At 40.3% G+C, this 25081-nt stretch overlaps 1 protein-coding gene across 1 annotated transcript in view; it reads right to left on the reverse strand.

Moving 5' to 3' along the window:
- DGKG (diacylglycerol kinase gamma) overlaps positions 1–25081 on the reverse strand; it is a 229009-nt gene that overhangs the window by 161500 nt on the left and 42428 nt on the right. The window contains exons 9-14 of the mRNA XM_036768121.1: positions 22816–22933; positions 16858–16946; positions 14962–15078; positions 10865–10963; positions 7780–7785; positions 977–1084 (exon numbers count right to left, since the gene is read on the reverse strand). Of these exons, the coding sequence (XP_036624016.1) occupies positions 977–1084; positions 7780–7785; positions 10865–10963; positions 14962–15078; positions 16858–16946; positions 22816–22933 (537 nt within the window). The remainder of the gene's footprint in view (positions 1–976; positions 1085–7779; positions 7786–10864; positions 10964–14961; positions 15079–16857; positions 16947–22815; positions 22934–25081) is intronic.

A 25081-nucleotide genomic window follows, 5' to 3' on the forward strand; every position in this document is an offset into this window, starting at 1 on the left:
TAAAAATTTTTTATTTGTAATTGGGAAAATATTTTTAAAAAGAAAATTAGGAATATCTGCCTGGTACTGCTTGTAATACACCTTGTTAGCTCTGCGTGATCTTCATTTCCTTTAGTAAATGGTCACTAACCAGTTCTTCATTGATAGGTGATAGACATTTGCCCATCTACTCTTCTATAGCATGCATCTCCACAATCTTTAAAAACACAACTAACAGTAACTCAACAATCCTATACACATGTTCTTTCTGTATCCTGGGATGTGGTTCATTTACACCTGTGGACTTTAACTCTCAAATGAAAGTGAAGAGCACATTGGTCATTAGTTGACTTTTCTTGGATTTCAATTCTCTATTAGCCACTTTTCCTCAATCATTCACCATTCACAGGTAATTTTATTTGGCAGGAAATCAGAAATAAAACCAATGTTAAAAGTTTCTGGCTTCTCTCTGTCACATCTTGTCCTTGTCCTCTCCAGCCTGGGCAGTGCTTCTATCCTTTTTTGATTCTACTCCTTTCCACAAATCTCCCACTTGAGTTTGTACCCTTGCTGCCTAAGGTCCTGGAGCCATAGTTCCCAAGAAAGACATCTTTGAAATGCCGTCTCTGCTCCTGTTTCCACTGCCACCTCTAAACAGAAATAGTGGCTAAATCAATGGAAAAAATCTGATGAAAGCCCATTGTGTGAAACATTTGAAAGGTAAAAGTCTTCCAGAAACATAATTTTAAACATTACTGGAAATTGTGGGAAAATACCAGACAATAAAATAAATTGGAGAAGAAATGCAAAAATGAAATATTCAATTTGGAGGGGGGAACAGTAGGAGGAACAGAGTCTAAATTTATGTAAAACAAGTTTATTTTACAAAAGAGATGTAGCTGATGTAAAAAACAAAGATAAAATTTATTTTAAAAATAGAAATAAGAGAAAATGGTTAACAAATTAAAAATGGAAGCTTCGGGGAAAACTACTGTACCTCCAAATCATTTACATCCTTGGTCGAAGAACTGGGTTCAGCGTCGGTTATGGCACCATCAAAGTTTGAACTAGGGACGGTGGTAGATGTGCTTTCTTCTTTCCTCTCCTTTGAGGAAAGACAGAGAAAAAAGACCATATATATTTAATATTACCATCAATAGTCAATACAACTGATACAGAAGGAAGCACCAAGGACAATGTCCTAGGATTTGGTAAAGCACTTTCCCCAGAAGAGAGTGATTCACTGGAGACCAAGCAAGGTCTCAACTGGATTTTCCTGGGGTTCTTCAGGTTACTTCTCATGCTTGGCCCCACCTCAGCTTACTTATACAGGCTGTAGCTCATGTGTAGAGGAAACATGGATGTACAAAAAATGAAAAATGAGAGATAGAATCACGTAGAATTACTGGCTTTGTCCAGAACAGAAAATGAAGATGATGTGGCATCTATGCTCACTTCTGTCTTATTTCATTAATTAAAAAAGAATGGTAGAAACAGGAAACAGGAATGTGAAGGAAGAGCAAACATTACAGTACAATTGAAAGAAAAGTTCGAAAAAATTTTTATTCATTCATTTTTAAAAAGTTAATTTAATTTTCTTATTCTGAACTTAAATAACAAGAGAGTATTTCCATATACACAGCAGCACAAACAAGAGGACTGCGTGTGAAATCATAGACCTCCCCTTGCTTTTTTTTAAAGTATATAACTTCTACATGTTACTTTCAAAGCTGTTTTCCTTTCCTTTGCTTCTTCTGAACTTCACTGTTCTCTTTTGTGTATTTAAAACAAGGTTTAATAGTCTTTTTTGGCATTACCACTGCTAATCTCTCCTTCTACCGTGTTATGCCACAGAACAAAAAAAAAACCTACAAGAGAAAGGAGAAGAAACAACCCCTTGTAACAAGTAAGCATTGTCAAGCAAAATGGATCCACACAGTGGCCATCCCCCCATAGTGTATATCTCTTCTTGCATCTCTGGTTCATCATCCCTCTGCAAGACAGGTAACATGCTGCTTCACTGGTGCTCAGGAAACATAGCTGGTCATTTTCAAGATTTTGTCTTTCCTTCAGAGTTGTTCTTCTTGCTCTTGCTTACTTCACTCTGTTTCAGTTCAGACTACCCAGTGATCTCTGAAACGATCTCAGTATTTCTTATGGTGCAATAGTATTCTATTACAGTACAATTCATACAATACAATTTGTTGAGCCATTTTCCAATTGTTGGTCATCTTAGGTTGCTGTAGTAGCAGTAGTAGCAGCAGCAGTAGTAGTTCTTCTTCTTCTTCCTCCTCCTTCCTCTTTCTCCCTCTTTATCTCTTGCTCTCTCTGTGTCTCTCTCTTCTCTCTCCTTCTCTCTCTCTCCTCTCTCTCTCTCTCTCGCTCTCTCTCTCTCTCTCTCTCCCCCTCCCCACCTCCTTTTCTTATTCCCCATTTTAATATCCTTTCATGACTGGGAAATGTGTTTTGCTTGCAACTATTCCCTTCCCGGTACTATGCTCTCTCTTTCACCTCCCCGCCCCCATCTCCACTTCTTTCTCTGTTGAATTTGATGTATTTCCATACCAAATTGCATGTGTTATGCATGTTCAGTCCTCTGAATGCTTTATATAAGAATGATGTTTAACTGATGTCTGTTTCCACTATTCAGTCTTCTTACATATGCTTTTTCTTCTTTCTCATAATTATGAGAAATTCTTCCTCTCTTCTGCACAAGTATATTCCTTTCACTCTCCCTTCTTTTTTCCCATCAAATCCTCAGAACAGAATTCATCTGCCACTAGTTCTGTTTTTCTTTGCGATGTTGTCTCAGTTCCCCCTTCTATCGCCATGTCTGAACAGAGATAGTGAGCAAATCAAGGAAAAATTTAACAGAACTATTCGATGTAAAAAATTTAAGAGATAAAAGATTTTTCAGAAATACAACCTTAAATATTATTGGAAATTATGGGAGAAATAGCAGAGAATAAGGAACAAATCAAAACATTGTGCAGCTGTAACACTGTCAAGACAAAACCCTCCACAAGCACTAAACAAGAAATTGCTTCTTAGAAATGCAAATAAAACATTTCGAACAATGATAATATCTGTTAAATGTCCTCAAAGAGTTTGGAGGAAAGGAATAAAGTTGGAAACAAACATATTGAGGCAATGTTGTAATAATAAAGCACAGAATCTTGTGAACAGAAAGACATAGATTATCTAGTCTGAGTTGAACCTAAAAAGGAGTCAGTCCTACAACATCTGATATGTGGTCACTGAGCCTGGAAAATCTGAAGTGAAGTCCAGATCTCCAAATATACAGGGTGTTCCTAAAGTCTGGACACATAGGCAAAAAATGCATATTTTCAAGAAATGAAATGAATGAAATTTTCAACAACATTTTATTTAATTGGAATATTTACAAATAACATCTTCAATTCATTTGCAATGCAAAGGTTGATGCGCTTTACAAGATTCACGTGAACTCAATGCAATAACTCCACATTGCTGTCAATTGCCTATGTGTCCAGACCTTAGGAACACCCTGGTAGTCCATTTTATTTTGCATTATAGAGCTTCACTAATCATATTTCTACACACATACACACACACACACCTATATATATATATATGTATGTATATATTTACACAAAGAGACAGATTCACCCACAGATATTCACAGAATCATAGAATTTAAAGATCTATATTTTATTTTTATCTATGCATTTTCAAATTTTTCTAAATAAAAGACGAGCTTCTAACATAGGTAAAGCTTGACTTTATTTTGTCTAAAAATCTGACACTAGGAATAATAAAGTAGCCTCACTACTTAATGTATTTTTATTTTTCTTCATATCCCTCTATTTTTGCAATCTTACTATTTTCTTTTTACAACACAATCATTTCCTGACATATTACCCACTTAACACTCTCACTTTCTGGCTTAACTATGTGCAATCTATGCCGTTTCTACTTGGGCTGTTATCTCTGCATTCTCGCCCCACCCTCACCAAGAGGCTTGGACTCTATTCTTTTGTACCCCAGTTCTGATACGTGAGCTATTGTGTTATCTTGCCATGGCCTAGGCCTTGACACCATGCCACCCCCAAGTACCACTTCCACTTCAAGTTCCCCTTTATATGTTGTCTTCTTCCATTAAAATATAGGCTCCTTGAGGGCAGGGACTCTTTGTCTTGATTGTATTGCTGTCATAGACCTTAACAAAGAGCCTGGCTCACAGTAAGCATTTCATAAACACGTTCTCTCTCTCTCTCTCTCTCTCTCTCTCTCTCTCTCTCTCTCTCTCTCTCTCTCTCTCTCTCTCTCTCTCTCTCTCTCTCTCTCTCTCTCCCCCCCCTCTCCATTTCTTTTTATCTTTCACTTTTCTCTCTGTATTTGTCTATGTCTTTGTATCTGTCTACATATATATCTATGATCTATCAATGTATGTATTTATGCATTTGTCCATCTGTCCATCCATCCATCCATCCATCCATCCATCTTCCTTGTAACAAACCAACTGACAAAATGATCACATCTGACAGCATATGCCACTCTCCACAGCCATAGTCTCCTACTTCTCTAATTTGATGGACACGTATTTCACCATCTGTCCTCTGTGACCAAAATCTGCCACTAGAATTCATGAGTTTGGCTGCCTCTTATCATTACTTCCACTTTTTGTATTCACTCTGTATATTGTTCATATTTCATTTTCCATCATTTTATACAGTTGTTCATGCTTCCCTGAATTCTTCACATTCACATTCATTTCTTGTGGCCCAATAGAACCTCAATTCATTATTCACAGATCACAATTGCTTCTGAATCCCTCAATTGCAGCTTCTCCTTCCCTATGTGTTGTTTCCCCACCTTAGCGTATGAGCTCCTTGAGAGCAGGGATTGTCTTCCTTTTCTGTCTGTTACGCCCAGTACTTAGTAAAGCTTATTGCAGTATGTGGTGTAAGTTGTTGGTCTAAGCCTAATTTTGACCACATTTTCCCAGTAGTTCTTATCAAACAGGGGGATTTCATCCCCAGAGTTTGTGCTCTTGGATTTATTGAGGCCTACACGACTGTGTTCTCTTCCTTCTAGGTTTTGCTTCTTTGGTCTATTCTCCTTCTCTTTTCCTATTTTGGATGTTTTCGATAATTACTGCTTTATAATATAGTTTCAGATCTGGCAATTCTTTTATTCTCTTCAATTTTTTTCCTATTCAATTTTGGGACAGCTGTAATATTTAGGAACTTTTCCCTTAAATCAAGCAAAACTCTGCAACTCTGACCCACTTGCTCCCATTTTTACCTTTTCTGGCTGAGCAAAAAAGCCTAATTTCTCTTCCACATGACTGAACCCACAACGCTTGAAGATATTATTTCTCCCTTCTGCCTTCCTTTTTTTCAGGTAATTATCACTACTTCCTTCAAATGATCCTTCTGTGGCATGGTCTCCTGGCCTCATCCTGGTCACCCCTCTCTGGGCAAAATTCCAGGTATCTGATGAGGGCAGAGTAAAACAGGGTTATGTTCTCACCCATTCTGGGTACTATGCTTTTCTTAATGCAGATTTTTGGGCTGCCATGACCCATTGTTAATGTGTTTCTCTTCCCCCACTTTCAGGCTGGGTTTAGCTTCTAATGAGACATCTCCTAAGTATCCCTGCTGAATTGTCAATGGAAGGACCAAAAAAGTCACTCAGGAAGATATAAGGGGCTTGGGAAACCTCACCACCATGCAAGTGTCCACCTCAGGTTAGAGAGAGGAACTCTATAGTCATGCTTTTTCCATGTGAATCCCTGGGCAATTTTTACTAAATGTTATTAAATTACTAGATGTTATTAAAATTTATTAAAATTTTATTAAAAGGCAAATGAATGAGGAATAGCATATTCAAGAAAGTGACTATACCTGTAATTCATTTTCATTCATTGTCATTTGATTGGGTTGTTTGTGGGGCATCTTATGTTTTCTTTTTCTTTTTTTGGAGGGGGGAAGGCAAGGCAATTGGAATTAAGTGACTTGCCCAAGGTCACACAGCTTGTAAATGTGTCAAGTGTCTGAGGCCGGATTTGAACTCAGGTCCTCCTGACTCCAGGGCCAGTGCTCTACTCACTGCACCACCCAGCTGCCCCACCATCTTGTTTTAAATGGTCTTGAAGTTCAAACTCAGAATCTTTATTGTGCATTTTTTCCTCCTTTGGAAGGAGAGAAGAAAAACAAAACTCAACCATGACTCAGAACATAAACAGCTGAGAAATATATTTAAGAAAATCAGACACAAAAAATGAAGTGTCCTGTGGTGGACGGAGGAACAAGTAGGAGCTTGTGACCTAAAGAAGGTCTAAAGTGACTTATGAGGGAGAGGGCACTTTCTACTAGCTGCCCTCAGCTCAGCATGAAATCTTTGGCTGTGGGTAACAGCAAAGAGAACCATTGATACACAACAATAGCTAACCTTTACATAATGTGTCACAAATATTATCTCATTTGATATTCACAACAACTCTTGGAGATAGGTCCTAGTATTTAGCTCCATTTTACAGATGAGAAAATCAAGCACTGAGAGGTTAAAGCAATTTGTCCAGGGGCCTGAAGTAGCAACTGGACTCAGATCTTCCTGACTCCAAATCCAACCCTTTATCCACTGTCCCACAAAAATCGGTGGGAGATGGAATCACATACAAATAAAACTCTGCCAGCAAACTAATTTAGAAAGGACTGTTGTCACCAGCTTGGGCCTTGAGCAGAAATCCAGCGCCATACTGATTGGTGAGATCCTATTATATCTAGGGAGCACCAGACCCCCAGTCATATTCTGTCCCAGCCATGTTTCCACATGCCCCATCTTGCTACTAGTGCTAATGGAAATCCTGTCCTGGGGTTTGGTTATTTTGATTGGTGAGAATCCTCCACATCTGCATAGCCTCAGACCCCAACTGTACTCTATCCTAGCCATCTTGACATTTTGATTTCATTCCCATTCCACTTTCCCCTTTCCCCACCCCAAACCAATAAATGAATCAATGCTACAACTGCTTCTAAAAAAATTGACCAATTGACTGCCCTAGAGTCCGGCCACCATACTTGTGACTTCCCAGGTCATATCACTCTACTATGGCTCCTACTCCCCAAAATGTGTTGTCTTCCACCTTAGAATGTAAGTTCCTCTTTCTTACTCCATCTACCTTGCAGCATCAAATGATTACAGACTCTAAACTGCCTGATATCTTCGACTAAACAAGAACTACTCCCATGTATTTGAATGTCTCTAATTTTAGTCTCAAGTTTAAAGAAACCACCATGAAATAAATAAATGCCTGATCTTGCTAACTCCTGTGGCCTAGCTTACCTTTTCCATACAGCCCATTTTGATGGGGAAAGAGATTCAACAAAAGCCCTTGAAGACTATGCTTTTTATAGCATCCTAAATATTCTGGCAAGCCCCTGCCCTTGATAAAGCAAATAGATGTACCTTAGTTAACTCAGTTGCAGAGTTTCTGGTCTTGAACTTTTTTTTGGTCTGCTGTAATGAGCGTGATGCCATATCATTTCAATTTTCTTCTCTCACAATGGGTTCTTTAAGAGGCATGGTTGTTTTAGAGTGCTGTCACAGACATGCTCCATGTGAACAAAGTCTGGAGAAAGTATATGAGGCTGCTTTATTGGATCAGGCTGTGACATAGAGCTGATTGCCTCTTAAGAAAGCTGATTTGTTCAGTGTTTTTTAAAATTAATAACCTGTTCTTCTGACTAGTTTAAAGTTGGATTTGAGAAATGATTTTGGATGCAATTAGGTATGCTGTATGGACAATAAACTCACCGTGACCTAAAAAAAATAAAAATTAAAAAGAATGTAAGTTCCTGGAGGACAGAGACTATTACTCTTTTGTATTTGTATCCTTGGTACTTAGCACAATGCCTAGAACTATACAAAAATTTAATAAATGCATTTTCTTAAATTCGAGTCATTCTTTAATTTATTAATTAATTCATTATTTCTTTCTACCACTATTACCACTGCTAGTAACAAAGTAAAAACTCTGCAACATATTACAACATGTTGCAAAAATTTAGCACTTACGGAATAGCTAAGAAGTCATGATCAAATGTACAAAAAACTATATAGCAGAAACCTGTTATTTATCCTGCACGAATTAACAGTTAGCTCTATACTGCAGATTTAAGCACTAGTATCTTTATGAATTCAACAAATAAATCCTATTGCACTTAGAGCACCATCCAAGACAGAGGTGTACATAATTGATGAGACATAACACTGGCCCATAAAAAGCTAAGAATGATGTTTTTAAATGATGTTGTCATACCAAATACTCATAACCCCCAAATTGCATGGCACAAAAAACTCCCAAAATATAGAGATCTAGTAGGAGAAATCAAAGCCATGTAGGAACAGTTTGAAGTGTCTCTCATCCCTATCACCTTGCCTTGTATTGGAGTGATTCTGAGGATACCTTTCAGTGAAGCTGCAGAGGACAAAATTCTATTCAACATTTCTATCCTATTCTATCTATGGTTTTAGCTGCCCATGCAACATTCCACTAAACATTAAATATAGAAAATCAATAGCAGGAGAATGGCTAGTCTCAAGACCATTTACATCTGAATTCTGTTGAATGTGAAAATGAGAATAATTAATAATAATAATAATAATAACAATAACTTGCATTTATGTAACTGTTCAGTTATTTTTGAGTTGTGCCCAACTCTTCATGACCCCATTTGGGATTTTCTTGGCAGGGATACTGGAGTGGTTTGCCATTTCCTTCTCCACCTCCAGAAGGAAACTGAAGCCAAAAGGGTTAACAGAACCCAGGGTCACACAGCTATTAAGTGTCTGAGGCCAGATTTCAACTCATGAAGAGGAGTCTTCCTGACTCCAAGCCCAGTACTCTATCCACTGCAGCGCCACCTTGCTGCCCATTTATGTAATGCTTTAATATTATTAACTAGTGTTTGTATGGTGCTGTAAGGTTTCCAGGGCACATCATATAATCTGATTCTCACAACAATATTATAAGGTAGCCATTATTTAATCTCCACTTTATAGAAGAGAAAACTGAGAATTAGAAAATTTAGATCAGAGAATTTCCTTGGATTATAGAGCCAGTTCAAGGCTGGATCTGAAGCCTGGTCTTCCTGATGCAATATCTAGTGCTCTATCCACAATTTAGTTTGCATTTCTATTGTTCTTTTGTGTTCTTTGTTCAACAGACTATCTCTTAAGTGCATTAAATGACTGCTCTTTACTACAGAATAAAATTGTTGAGATATAAACTCATCTTCAGTAGGCTCCTTGAAAACATCTTTGGGACAGCTATGATAACTAGTAGATATGAAACAGCTAGGTGGTGCAGTAGATAAAGCATTAGCCTTATGGGAGGAGTCAGGGAGACCTGAATTCAAATCCAGTCTCAGACACTTACTAACCTTGTAAGCTAACAAACCCAGCCTACTAGCTGGGCATGTCAGTTAACCTCTGACTCCCCCAGTTTTCTCAAATGTATAATGGGCATAATAACACCTACTTCCCAGAGTTGTTGTACAGATTAACTGAGACAATATTTGTAAAGCATTAAGCACAATGCTTGGCACATAATAGGTATTTAATAAACGCTTGTTCTCTTCTTCCTCCCCACTTTTGTTAGTATGTTACAATATCCAAAGTACTTTCATTATAACCTTGAGACAAGGGTATTGCTAACTTGCCCATAGTAACACTTCATACTATACTCAGAAAATAGATGCCACCTGTCCTGATCTCCCTCTTCTTCCCTTCTCCTCATCTTACAACCCCTTAATATCATCTTCTGCTTCCTCTCCCTTTCGTAAGTCTCTGAATAAGAGGTGACTCTTCTTCTTGCCAAGGTCAATATCTCTACATGCATCCTTGGTCTTATGCCTTCCTGTGTTCTCTAGCAGATGTCACCACTATCATCATATCTGTTGCTCTAATCTTCATTCTTTCCCTGTCTCCTCATTACTTTCCTGCTGTTGAGCAACATGCTTTATCAAGTCCTGTTGATTCTAGCTTGTCAGTTAGTTAATAAACATTTATTAAGTGCCTATTATATGCCAGGAACTGTGCTAAGTGCTAAGGATACAAAAAAAGGCAAAACATTTTTTGCATCTGTCCCTTTCTCTCCCCCCACATATCCACTACCCCATTTCAGGAACTTATCACCTTTTACTTGGATTATCGCTATAAGCTTCCTAATTGGTTTGCCTACTTTGAGCCTCTTCTTCTCCACTACCTTATTCATTCAACTACAAAATTGACATTCCTTAAGCCTAAGACTGACCATGACCCCCCCACCCTGGTTTAAGAATCTCCAATGGCTCTTAATTGCCTCTAGGACAAAATATGAATTCCTGTTTGGTCTTCCAAGTCTTTGATAATCTAATTCCAGTCTACCCTGCCAGACTAATTGCACCTTACTCTCCTTCATGTATTCAACATTCCAGTCAAAGTGGTCTGCCTGTTGCTCGTTCCCTGTGTATAGACCGTCTCCCATCTCTTCCTTTGCTCATGTCAGTAATGGGTTTTCTTCCTAACCTATGCCTTATAGAATCCATAATTTTCTTCAAGGGATGATGATTCAAAGTGCCCAGTTCTGAGTCCTATCTGGATTTTTCCAACGTGCTGCAACTCCCAAACTAAATTATTTTGTATGATATATGTACATGTATACATATAGGTTTATATTTATACTACTTATCATTATTCCTGTTGTTCTCTCCCTCCCCCACAAGCTCCTTGAGAGCAGAGACTGTTTCATTTTTGTTTTTGTATCCACAAAACTTAGTACAGTTCTTTGGCACATAGTACATGCTTAAGGAATGATTTTTAAATGAATGAGTTAATGAAAGAATAGTAATATGCTCACCAGGACCATGGGGAATATCGACGTTGGCAGGAGAACATGGTCTCTGAGTTGGCCACCATCGCATTCTGGTGAAATGTAGGCAGCACATTTTTTGTGAACCTGATGAGAAAGAAGAAAGACCAGAGAGGATAAGGGATCAGATGAAGGGAGAGAACCATCTTGGGTCATAGCCATAAGCAGTTAGGCAAGATGTTCACTTAATTTCCCCAGGCCCACCATACTGAATTTCTGGGGCTGCCTGTGAATATCAAAGATAAGGTATGTTGGGGTCCAGGGAAGGACACTAGTGGTACCAACTTTGTGGGCACCAAAGAACTTCCCAAAGCTGCTATCAACCAGATGATGATGGATGGCCTATCTAATCCTGCTGCCCCTAGTTGAATTGCCATTAGAGTCCTGTTCCTTCCTTTCACCCCTGGAAGAATATTTGCATTAGGTTCTGAGACCATGGGGAAAAGTCATACCAATTCTCTAACAGGGAGATCAGAGCCAGGGCTAAGGCATCACAGATTTAGAACTGGAAAAGCATAGTTTAATCCACTCATTTTACAGATAAAGAAACTGAGAGCTAGAGAGACTGATAGGCTTGCCCAACGTCACACAGAGAGATCACAGCAAAGCAAAGTATTTGAATCTGGACTACCTGACTTCAACTATATTGCCTCTCATGCCCCAAGACTCAAACCCAGCAGTTTAGTGCTCTGTTGACCTTTTATAGGGAGGATTTCTTCTTTATCTCCCTTCCCAAGGGATAGAGGGTTAAAAAAACACACAACTAAGTCACTTTCTTCAAGTGGCTAGTCAATCCAGAAATAGGTTAGTTTTTAAAAATTTAACATGCATTAAAAATAACAGTATGATACTCATTGTAAAGTGAAATCATGCAATATCTATTTCTATATTAGCCATGTAGCAAAAAAGCAAGAAAAATAACATGAAAAACAATATGTTTCAATCTCTACTCAGAGTTCATTAATATTCTCTCCAGAGGTGGACAGCATTTTTTCATTTGAGTCCTTTGGAATTGTCTTGGATCATTGTCTTGATCGAAGTAGCTAAGCCTTTCACAGCTTACAATATTGCTGTTACTGTGTACAATGTTCTCCTGGTTCTGCTCATTTCATTTTGCATCAGTTCATGTAAGTCTTTCCAGGTCTTTCTGAGAGCATCCTGCTCATCATTTCTTACAGTACAATAGTATTTTATCACAATCATATACCACAACTTGTTCAGCCAGGCCCCAATTGATGGGCATCCCGTCAATTTCAAATTCTTTGCCATAGCAAAGAGAGCTCCTATAAATTTTTTGATCTTTTTCTTTGCTCTTTTTGGGATACAGACCTAGTAGTGGTATTGTTGGGTCAAAGGGTATGCATAATTTTTTAGGCCTATGGGCATAGTTCTAAATTTTTCTCCAGAATAGTTAGATTGGCTCAAAACTCCACCAACAATGCATTAACATGCCTAGTTTTCCACATCCCCTCTAGTATTTGTTAGGTTGATTTTCTATCTTGTTAACCATACTGATAGGTGAAAGGTGGTATCTCAGAGTTGTTTTAATGGGCATTTGTCTAATTATCAGTGAGTCAGAGCAGATGGACTTCATAGTAACCTGGAAAGACTTAAGTGATTTGATGCTGAGCGAGGGGATCAGAACCAGGAGAACATTATACACGATTACAGACACGCGGTATCTGTGACGACTAACTTTGATAGACTACAAAGTTCTCTAAGTATACCATCTTATCTGCAAAGAGTGATAGTTGTGTTTCCTTGGTGCCTATTTTTATTCCTTCATTTTTTTCTTATCTTATGGCTATAGCTAGCATTTTTAGTACAATACTGAATGACAGTGGTGATAATGGACATCCTCACTTCACCTCTGATCTCATTGGGAAAACTTGTAATTTATTCCTATTAAATATAATGTTTGCTCTTGGTTTTAGATAGATCTGCTTATTTTTAAGAAAACTCCATCTATTCCTGTTCTTTCTAGTGTTTTTAATAGAAATGAGTGCTGCATTTTGTCAAAAGCTTTTGGCATATATTGATATAATCATGTGATTTTTGCTGTTTTTCTTATTGATATGGTCAATTATAGTTTTCCTAATATTAAACCAATCCTTCATTCTTGGTATAAATCTTATTTAGTCATAAAGTGTGATCTTTGTGATATATTGCTATAGTTTTATTGAGGCCTTGAGGCCGCAGGGTCCCCCTGCTGTCCTAGAGAATCAACTAAAAAACTACTTGAAATGAACAACTTTAGCAAAGTTGCAGGATACAGAATAAACCCACATAAATCATCAGCATTTCTATATATTACCAACAAAATCTAGTCACAACAGATAGAAAGAGAAATTCTGTTTAAAACAACTGTAGACAATATAAAATACTTGGGAGTCCATGTGCCAAGACAAACCCAGGAACTATTGAACACAATTATATACCAATTTTCACACAAATAAAATCATATCTAAATAATAGGAAATATACCAATAGCTCATGGGTAGGCTGAGCCAGTATAATAACAATGATGATTCTATCTAAATTAATCTATCTATTCAGAGCCATACCAACCAAACTATCAAAAAACTTACAGAGCTAGAAAAGATAATAACAAAATTCATCTGGGAGAACATTATTTCCATGATACTATCGATCCACCTCATCCTCTGCCATTCCTTTTTCCTTTTGCCTTCAATCTTTCTCAACATCAGATCCTTTCCAATGAGTCCTTCCTCCTTTGTGGCCAAAATATTTAAGCTTCAGTTTCAGTATTTGACCTTTCAGTGAATAGCCTGAATTAATTTCTTTAAGTATTGAACAACCTATTTATGATCAATTAATATTTATGTCTGTCTATATTTCTGCAAACATTGTTTTATATTTAAATTGATATAGACCCTCAATGAATCCTGCAAGATAGAGTCCCAAGTATTTTATAGCTTCTGTAGTTATTTTAAATGGATCTTTTCTTTCTAGCTCTTCTTGCTGGGTTCTGTTGGTTATATAGAAATGCTAATGATTTAAGTGGCTTTATCTTATATCCTGAAACTTTGCTGAAGCCATTGTTTCAATTAATTTTTAGTTAGCGGTCTAGGCTTCTTTGAACAAATTATCATATCATCTTACTACTATACCTAGCTTTGCTAGCACTGTGGTAAATATTAGTGGCACCCTGAGCATCTTTGTTTTACCCCTAATCTTATTGGGAAGGCTTCTAATTTTTTCAACCTGCTGAGACATATACTTTGAGACTTGGTGACCACCTCATGGACATCATTTCTGATTTTGCCCACTGAGGTTCAATAGAACAAGTCTGATACCTCCTGCATAAAACAGCCTTTTAAATACCAGGATATAACTATCTTACTCTCCCCTGAGTGTTATCTTCTCCAGACTAAATATTCTGTCTTCCTCCAACTCGTCCTATAGGATATGGCCTCAAAGTCACCCTCCTCTGGATAATCTCCAGCTTTTCAATGTCCTTCCTAAGCTTTGATGTTTAGAACTGAATATAATATTTTATATGTAGATTTTCTAAGGTAGAGTGGGACTACTACTTTCTTATTCCTGGAGGAGTTAGCTTTTTTGGCTATCACATTTGGCTATTTTGGCAAAGGCTATCACAATGCTGGTGCACACTGAACATGCAGTCCACTAAAACTCCCAGATCTTTTTCATATAGTTTTGTTTGATGGTTCCTCCTCTGTCTTATGATCAGGAAATTGATCTTTTAACCCAACTATAAGACTTTACATTTATCTATGTTGGATTTCATCGTTTAAGCCCAATGCTCTAGCCTTGCAAAGATCCTCTTGGATCCTGTCGCTCAGTGACAGTATCAGCCCTCCCATATTTTTATCATCTGAAAATTTCTTAAGTATAGCATTTATCTCATTATCTAAGCCACCGATGAAAATGTTCAAAAGTCTGGTGATGGCCCACTGTAGACCTTCTTCCTACTTTACAGGGAAAAGTTACTCTTTGAGTCCAGTTTAGCAAGAGGAGACTGGTTTGGCCCCTACTTCTTTTATCCTTAAAAAAAAAAAAAACAACAAGCTGTAGGTTGCCCAGCCTGGGCAACAACTCACCGTGATCTGGCACCACACACAGTGGACTGAGGTCCCTGGCTGGTAGCACTTGATGCTTTTGGAGCAAAGGTCACAGTTGCCAGAGGTATCCCCTTCCATCCATACATGGTGCATTACCTGCAAAAGGAAAAGGAACAGTAGTAGGTGGAGTCAAATGAACTACCGCTAAGAACAAAACCCCAGGAAGGAATAGGCAGGGATTGGCTTGTTTCATAGTAACTGAACTATAGAATCTTGGGGCTGGTTAGTTTCATTGTAACTGGACTATAGAATTTCAGGCCAGGTAGTCCAATGTCTCACTTATATTCTACTAGGGGCTGGATGTGAAGCTAACAGTCTTTCCAGCAAATCTTGGACTATTTATCACCATATTCTAATTCCAAATCTTCTCCCTTGTCCTTCTCAAGACAGTACTGTCCTGGAAAACTCTGCCCTCCAGCCTTGATCTTACAATGAATCCTTTCTTCTAGGGCTTGGAATAAATACAATGCCTGTGGTCTTTAGTCACTTATTTGAGTGGAATTGGACATATAATTTCATTGACGTAGGGAGCTCCCAAAGAGGAAACAATGGACTGGATACCTGCTAAAGTCCCTCGCAATTCTTCAATTCTATAATTCTGTGGTAGAGGAGGGTTGGAAAACTAAGTGGAGATACTCAGGGACATGAGGAATGGAAAGCAAGAGAAGGAGTCCAGTCCTAAGGATTCGCCTAGATTTCATTCAGTAGAGAAACAAGGACACAACAGTGGTCTCAGTTGCTGGGGTACTAGTCTCTGGTGTGATGGGCAAACTCCCTGCCACTTTAATGCAACATATAGTCTCAGAGAGCTGCCCAGGGGACATTGAGAGCTGCCCAGGGTCGCAGAGTAAGTACGTCTTAAAGGAGGACACAAACTTAGGTCTTCCTGACTCTGGCTAGCTGTTTATTCACTTTACCACCCAGCTTCTTGTAGATATCAATATTTATCAAAATCAGTACAACACGATTGCGTAGTAATGGTGGTGGGTGTACTAGTGACTATGGGAAGCAGGAAAGGCTTCCTGAAGCAGGGGCATTTGAGTTGAGCCTGGTAGGCAGTTGGGACTTCCAAAAAGATTTAGCATTGTTGAAGATGAAGACTTAACTCCCCTCTTGAGGAAGCCAGAGAATGCTCTTCTCTGGGGACCATAGCATCAGAGAGCTAGACCTCAAAGCAATATCTAAGGTTGGGGAAATATTTAGGAAGGCAAAAGAGCTACCTTCCTGGGATAATCATTTTTTAAAAATTAATAGAGAGTATCTACCTCCAGAGAGAAGGCTGATGACTCAGAGGGCAGATTGAAGCATTTTTATTTTTTGGACATGGCTAATAGGAGAATTTGTTTTGCTCAACTCTACGTATTTGTAAGAAGTGTTATTTTCCTTGCTTTCTCAATGGGTAAGAAAGAGGGAGGTGGGAGGGAGAGAATTTGGAACTGAAAAGAAAATTGAAGTAAAAAATTAAAAAAAAATCATTTATCTAGTGTTTGAAGGTACACAAAGTGCTTTCCACATGTGAACTTCTTTGATCTTCACAATGACACAGGGAGGTGCGATTTTTATCCCTATTGTATAGGTGAGAAAACCAAGGCAGAGAGAAGTAAAGTGACTTTCCCAGGATCACACAGCAAGCAAGGGCCTGAGGTAGGATTTGAACTCAGGTCTCCCTGACTCCAAGCCTACCATTTTATGGACTGTGCCACTTCACTGCCTCTGGCTTAAAGGGAGAGGCAGAGGAGAGACTGAATGACCATTGGCTTTCTGATCTGGGTTTCTGGCACTTTGGATCATGGGATGAAAGACTGAGAGCCCTGAAAGGACCCTACACAAGTGGAAGGCAAAGCAGCATCAGAGACCAGGGGAGGCTTCACTCACCTCAGTCTGTTTCCTGGATTTCCAATATGTGGTGATGCATGGAGATAATTTTTGGGATGCACATCTTTGGTGGATCGTATATTTACAAACTGAAAAGAGAAGAGAGGAATACTACTGTGAGTTACCTGTCTAACAGGGGCACGAGAGAGCCACCCATCCCACTGCCTTGTAGTGCCTAGTGTCTCCACAGTCACAGGGTAATCGGTTAAGATACAAAGCCATGGGCAGGAAAATATGGGATGTTATTTTTTTGATGACTAAAGAAGCTATTGATGTTTTGGGGGGAGGGGGTGAGGGAAATATGGTTAAGGGACTTCCCTGGGGTCACACAGAGAGTAAGTGTTAAGTGTCTGCAGCTAGATCAGAACTTGGGTCTTCCCCACTCCAGGGCTGGTGCTCTATCCACTGCACCGCTTAGCTGCCCCTGAAGCTGTTGATTTTTGATGAACTGAAACCACCCTTCCCAAGGTCCAGCCCTGTCCATGGTGCCCAGTTAAGACATGGGGTGGGAGTCAGGGGGGAGAAACAGAAAAGACATCTCCAGAGTGGTAAGAGTAAACATCCCTGTAGTTTTGTCCCTGGCTCTTCTAACCATACAACCCAGACATAGGAAAACCTGGACTCAGGAACAGTGGAAAGAACACTCTCTAGATTCAGAGGAAGTGGGTTCAAATGCCATTTCTGACACTTATTATCTGTGTCACTGGTAAAGTCATTAATGTTCCCAGACCTCAGCTTCTTGGTCTGTAAAATGAGGTGAATGAACTAGGCATCGCTTCAGGTCCCTTCCAGGTCTCAATCTATGACTTTATAATTCCTTTGGGCTTCCAGTAAATGGGCTGTACTAGATGGTCTCTCATGTCTATGATTCTATGATCTTTAGCCCCAACTCTGACCCCGGGCAATTCACTTTGCCCATTGCCCCATGTAACTCTCTGAGCCACTCAGTTGGAGAGCAGGTGCTGACCTGCATTGGCAGAGGGCATTTCCACAATGGAAGTTCCCCATACTGAGGAAATCACAGGCCTAAACCCCTTGACCTCCAACCCCCGCCTCCCCCAAAACCAAACACCCCAGAAAAGGCCATGAGACCTCAAAGGAATTAGATTGGGTGTAAATGACAGTAGCCTTCTGGTAAGGAAATTAATTTTTATAAAGGCCTCATGCAGGATCTGTGGCACTCATAGTTTCCTTCCGTAGTCTGAGACTGCCCATGGACACTGAGGCTACACTGGCAAGACTCTGGTGGAAATAAACCAGGATGGGATGACTTATTAGATCTTTGAGTGTCTATCCATTGATCAGAAGGTTTTTTTTTTAACTTTTAAGGAAGGCTTAATTATAATCATAGGATCATAAATTTAGAAGAAACCTTGTAGGTAATTTTCCAGGTGAAGAAACTGAGGCCCAGAGAGTTTGTTTGAAGGGATTCTGAGAGCAATAGTATTTTTCTGTGATCAATCTTACTGTTACCAGTGTGGGATTAAATTCTTATTATCTTGCATATGGGATCCTTGAGAGCCAAACTCACCCAAGGCTCTGATTATTGGAACTTGCTATTCAAGATTTTATGGGACTCAATTTACTATTCTTTTCGGCTTTGATTACATGGATAGTTATTATAAAGCCATTAGTAGAATGGCATGTGCTGCAGGCTGAGAACTGCTAAAGGTAGATATCTGTACCTGGGAAGAGTTTTGAGGACAACCTCGGACATGGCCTAGGTAGGATCTTTCTGACTCTATTCCTCAATTGTGCTATTTCTTTTCTGAAAAGGAAAAGCCCCACCTGATTAATCATGAGCCCTGCTTTTAACATCTACTGACTACATGATCGGCTATCAGATCTGACTCATGCCTGGAATCAAACAGAGCTAAGGAAGTTCTTTCCTTCTGTTATGACATGACAGGGCTGTCCGACCTTAGGTTATCTTAGGGCTGCATTAAAATAAAATAATTATTTGAGGGCCACACCCAAAATAAAAAGTACAGTACACTAATAGAAAGTAGGGTAATGTGTGTCATCCGTACAATAGGCGAAGGCATGAAGTGCGAAAGCAAATGCAAAACAACAAAGTGACAACACAATGGTACAAAGGTAGGTGCATACTGACTAATCTGCATGGTACAGACGGAATGCATCCCTCAGATCGATTGAAAATTCTGTGCGATATGTTCCGTCCATAATACTGCTTAAAAACACCAAAGAAAATTAACACCGACGAGATTACTTATTAGTGATGTAATTAAAAAATTTAACACGCATTCCATGCAAATTATCATTTCTTTTGCTTGTGAAAATTAAAACCCACAGGTGGGCCGCATAAAACCGCACTGTGGGCCGCATTTTGAACAGCCCTGACATATGATATTGTCTCTCCTTTACTTTGATAGCAGATTTCTATAATCAAGAAGTTCTGTAAGTACAATGCTAAGTCTATTAAATAACAGACGGAGACTGGAACATCTCTGAGTTACTCCGCGGATGCAAAGATAAATAGCTTACAGTTTTAACTTACATTCATGGCCAAACAAATATAATATAGAGATCACATCCTCCAGAGGAGGAAATGATTAGGCAAAATAGTAAGAAAAAGCATAGCAAATTTTGAGAAAAGCAACAGGATTAGACTGAATCCTTGAGGAATTATATACAGATGTGTACGCTTGGCTTCTGGAATTTAAAAGTCAGTTTCTTATAAGTAAATCCAACTGTATGACTATCGAACTCAAGGGTAGAAAGCTTCTACCTGCGAAAGTATTGCTATCTGTATTTACATGCTTAGAGTTGGATCCTCAATAGCATTGGAGCCTCCTAAAAGAATGGGAATCAGAGTGGACACTTTTGAGGAAATACCAAGATCAGATAATCCTGCATGTCAAAAGTGAATAATAGCATCATAGGACTCTTGCTTTCTTTCTTCGTCACTTGTAATGCTCCTTCTATTTGGGCTCTGCGTATTGAACTTGTCTGTCAGATTCGTGTCTCCTAGATTATTGACTGTCCACCTGCAGATGATCTTGCAACAAGAACACCTGTTCCACACTCTCCTCATCCCGTGGATGCTGCTTCAGCCTCATTTTACTCCCCTCCCCACCCCCACTCAGGCAGGGACAGCTCCTTTGTCCCTCTCCCAAAAGCATTTGAGTGGATGGTGAGGCAGACTGGAGTGCTCCAGGCAGAGGACACAAGCAGGAGGCAGCACGTGAGATGTGAGACAAGAGGCAGGGCATGACTAGCCAGAAAAGTGATCAAAGAAGACTATGCAGTGAAGCCCCTCACCCTGGGGACTTCCCTGTGTGCTTTCTAGCTATGCTGGGTTCTGGGCCTCGCCTTGACCCACTTCTGTTCCTAGCCTACCTATTTCCCACCCCGTGCCTAGTTTAGGCCTTCTTCTTCGGGACTGGAAGTCTAATGCCTTAATTCAGATAGGGAACTCGGTGGGGCAGGGCGGAGTACACTATAGCTGGATGTGTCAACATCATTCCCAGGACACTAGCTTACTCCCCTTACCTCTCCCTCCCCCTATTCCCAGTTAAACTCTGTATAGAATTTTTCCATTGAGCACTTGAAGGACACTCTAGGCAGCCTCTTGGATGCAAGACATCCACTCTTGCCTTATATCTCCCTCTACCTCTTTCTGGGGGTAGCAGCTCCTCTCCCTTCTTTCACCCATTCTGACCTCCTTATTAATCATTTTATTCCCTCTTATATTTGGTCCGTGCTTGTTTAACCTTCTGGTTTGCTTTGTGTCTTTTCTCCTGCAGAAATTTCACCTTCAATTCTTAGGACACCAACCCCCACCCTTGGTGTCCCCGACTGCTTTTGCCTCTCTCCATCCTGGACTCAGCCGGCACCGACTTCTGCACCCCCACGCTGACCAACCCTCCTCAACCTATTTTGGGCCCCTGAAATGGACTCTCCGGCCCTGTTCAGCAGGAAGTAGCTACTGAAGACAATGACCGCCCCTTTTTCTCGAAAGATTTCTCCTGTCTTGTTGAGTGGTGAAATGATGTAGATAAAAACAGTGCCCTAAGAGTTAAAAATAACATTAAGGGTTGACTTTGTGAAGCCCCTAGTTTATCCTCTAATCTGAAAGCATCCTGGAGTCTCTTTCCCTTATCTTGAGTCACCATAAAACTTCTCCCTTATCCTGGATCACAAAATTCCTTGTCTTCCTCATCCTAGGTCATAAGTTTTCCCCTGTCTCCCTTTCCCTGTCCTTATAAAAACAAGGCCCTGTCCCTCTGTAAATTGCTAGCCCTTTTTCCAGGGCTAGCCCGTCCTTTTGCACCAACCAAGCTCCCAATGGCTACAGAGAAGGTCTAAGTGAATTCTTTCACACCTGAACCAGCTCTAACAATTCTAAACCTCATCACCTGCTACTGTCAAAGGCAGAATTCGAACCCAGGACTTCCTGATTCTAAGCCCAACACTCCATCCACTGCTTCACGCTGCCTTATTTTTATTTATATTTTCCACAAAGGTGGAAGCCATCCCTCCACCAGAAACTCCATGCACTCTGTGACAGGAAGCTCCTGGGTACTATTTGGTCAAAGCGGAGTGCTAATGTTCCATATTCCAAAGGGTCTGGGGGTATTTTGTATACTCATGGGCACAAACCATCACTAGGCCAGCAAGAGGAGAGTGTGGCAAATGGACCTGTTTTGAACTAGATGAAAGTGAGTTGCTGTTCAGTCCTTTTTCAGTCATGTCTGATTCCCCCATGACTCCATTTGGGGTTTCCTTGGCAACAATCCTGGAGTGGTTTGCCATTTCTTTTTCCAACTCATTTTACTGAAGAAGAAACGGAGGGCAAAAGGGTGAAGTGACTTGCCCAGGGTCACACAGCTCTGAAGTGTCTGAGAGCAGAGAAGGCCAGCTCTCTGTGCACTATGGTGCCACCTGGCTGCCCCAGATAGAAGTGAGAGGACGAGGCAAAGACTGGAGAAAAACGAAGACTAACAACGGCCCCCGGAAGGGGAGCTCCCCCATCTTGGAAATCAGAAGGGAAGTATAAGGGATATATAAGGAACAGCTAACATCCCGGAGATGGGAGAGGAGTTTGGATCGGAGCATATCCAGTGGAGCATGAGTGGGGATGACCTTGCTGATGGGCAGTCCTGTGTCACCATTGGAGAGTCCACATGGTGTAGGAAAAGGTGACCAACCTCAGGGTCAAGAAGGCCTGGATCAACTTCTGCCTTTGACATATACTTGCCCTATGACCCTGAGCAAGCCTCGGGGACCCGGGTTGACTTAACACCGTATAATGCAGAACAGGTGGCAATCTGCATTGGTGGAGGAGTTTTCTCATTCGGGAGTTCCTTACATTGGTAAAATCACAACCAATAAGTGTTAATTAAATGCCTACTATGTGCCAGGACAGCTTAGGCTAAGCACGATAGATACAAAGACAAAAATCAAATAGTTCACGCCTTCAAGAGTTCCTATTCTGACGTCACTTCATTGCTCAGCACTGAGTATTTCGAGTTGTCACATATTTCAAGGCTTTAATCGATGTTCCCTCCATTAACCCAGAACACAGGTTCTCCAGCTGGGATTCCAGATGACTGTTAATAGTTTCTGTGACCAAAATATTTATCACCCTAAGGACGTTCTGGTGATGAAGTTCTCTGAACTTACCAAGACCGGTCCTCAGTTAATATAAATCCAGTCCATCACCAGGCCCACCTCGGTGGGACCTAAGAGAGCTTGCGGCCTGAGGACACCTTGGTGTCACACTGAAGCCCTTCGGTGGAAGGGTTACCAAAAGAAGCCGGCGCTATGGTCACTTGACGATTGACTTTCAAAATAGTGGATCCTGTGTTAGATTTGACCTTCCCCGCCGTTGTAAAAGTAGAGTCTACCAAGAGACTACTGGGCATGTGCCCAGACGCCCTTTGGAATGTCCAAAGACCTGGATGGGGAAGATAGACAGGAAAGGGAGGGACTCACATGAACAGCGCAGGGCCTGTTTCCGCACTCCCATCAGCATGGTGTGGCAGATATGACAGAAAGATGGCCTCTTGAAATTCTTTAGCCTCCAGGCATGCTGGCCATCTTCATTCACGTTCTGCAGGTACAAATAAACACAGACATCGATGAAACTCTGGGAAAAGAAGCCCAGAAAGAGAGGGGCAATTGTCCCCATCATCAATCTCTTCCTCCCTCTTTGCTCCTCTCCCCATCGCGAGATGCTCTTACAATTTTTGGAATTGTAACGATAGGACAGAGAAGGCATCCCTATGGAGATGATCTGAGTCCTACTAACTCGACCTATCTTTTTTCAGTGGAAAAACTCTGGATCTGGAATCAGAGGTCCTCAGTTAAAACCCGGTTGTGCCACTTATAACCTTATAACCTTCACCCCTCAATGCCCTTGGTTCTTCATCTCTAAAATGAATGGGCTGGGTTATGTGGTGTCTAAGGTCCTTCCTACTACTAAACTTACGATTCTACATCTTCACCTGGGACTGTGAACAAAGAGGGACAAGGGATTCATCATCACTTATTACCCAGTTTTAAGCGTTTCCTCACCCACACTTCTGGGGAATAAGTATAACATTAGACAGAACCAAGTGGCAACCACATTTCAAATCCTGCCCCTGACACAGACCAGTAACCTCTCAGTGCCTCAGGCAACTCTCTGGGATTATAAAGTGCAGGACCTTGGGTAGAGGGGGCTTCTTCACTACGAGCTTCCTTGCAAACAAGTGAAATGACAGATTTGGACCTTTAAAAATAAAGAACAAGCCACCAGTAACTAGTAATGAAATCACTGTTGAACAACTTTGTATCTTTTAATGTCAGGAGGCTGATAGTCCATTTCAAGATTTTATTCCGTGCTCTATTATTTGCATGTGTTGTGGTATAGAATTTGAAATTTACAATATTAATAAAATACCAAATATTTAACATTTTTTTAAAGAGACAACCACATGGGCTGCTGAAATCTTGGGCTACATTAAGAGAGGGACAATGTCCAGAAAAAGGAAGGTGATAATCCCACTATACTCTACTCTCAACAAGCCACATCTGAACATTGAAAATTACAGTCTGTGCTGAGGGATACAACACAAATAACTGTAATACAGAATAGAGCATGGATGAATACATTAGATAGATACAGAGTGCTATTTGAGTCCAAGGAAAGAAAGATTATTTTTAAGATGAGAGAGGGTAACCCGAGAAGGCTTCGTGGGGGGGAAGAAAATTAATATTGGGTCGCCTTAGTTAATTGCCAATATTTCTATGTGATCCACCCCCTTGCTCATTTTGACAGATCCTACATCTGAAGGACAGGCAGTTTCTCAAGGGCTTGATGAAGGTAATTATTCCCAGCAACCAAGGCATCTGCTTACCAGCCAGGGGCCCCTATGGTTTCTTGCTTACCCAGTAAAGGGAAGCCAGTTTGAGCTAAGCCCTACCCAGGGGGTGACTCTTGTGTCCTTATTTTCTAATCAAGATTTGGGGTGACGTGGTTTCCAGTAGTGAAATCAAAGCCAGGGGAAATCTAATTGAGCCAAGATTACTAGAGGCAGCTGTTTCTTATGAGGCACCTGGAATTCCTTGAGTGTTAGAGAGGGGTTTAATCAGCCACACCTGAAGGCCAACCCACCTACCAATCATGGTTGCCTTACACTTGCCAGGGGAGGTCCCAGTGACTTACAGTCAGGCTGATCCAACAGAAGACATTCCAGGATTTAAATGCCCTGTGACTTTCAGGTGGGGTCTTTGGGAACCGAGAGGAACCAGTAACTTCAATTTATTGGTTATTACTGATCTAACTAATAAATTAGTTAAATAATGCTCAGAACTTTTTCTGTTGGAATTTCATTTGGCACAGAGGAAATGTGGAGGAATACAACTGGAATTGTGTATTCTCTGTTGTAGTGCCACATATAGGAAAGGCATAGATAAACTAGAGAACAGAGAGTTGAGGGGGTCCTAAAGAGGGTAACTAGGATGGCAAAGACCCTTGAGACCATTCCTCAGTAAATGATCAGCTGAAGAAGGTGGAGATACTCATTTTATGGAAGAAAAAGACTTCAGAGGAGCAAATGACAGCTGATTTAAAATATCTGAAGCCTTGTTAGTCAAAGACTTGACTGGCTAAAGATTAGATTTGATCTGTTCGACCCTCGAAGGCAGAATTAGGGGTAGATGAGTAGGAAAATTTTGGTTTGATATAAACACTTTTTAAAAAGCCAGATCTGCCCCA

The sequence above is a fragment of the Trichosurus vulpecula genome, chromosome 7 (genome assembly GCF_011100635.1).
Source record: "Trichosurus vulpecula isolate mTriVul1 chromosome 7, mTriVul1.pri, whole genome shotgun sequence".
Taxonomy (NCBI): Eukaryota; Metazoa; Chordata; class Mammalia; order Diprotodontia; family Phalangeridae; genus Trichosurus; species Trichosurus vulpecula.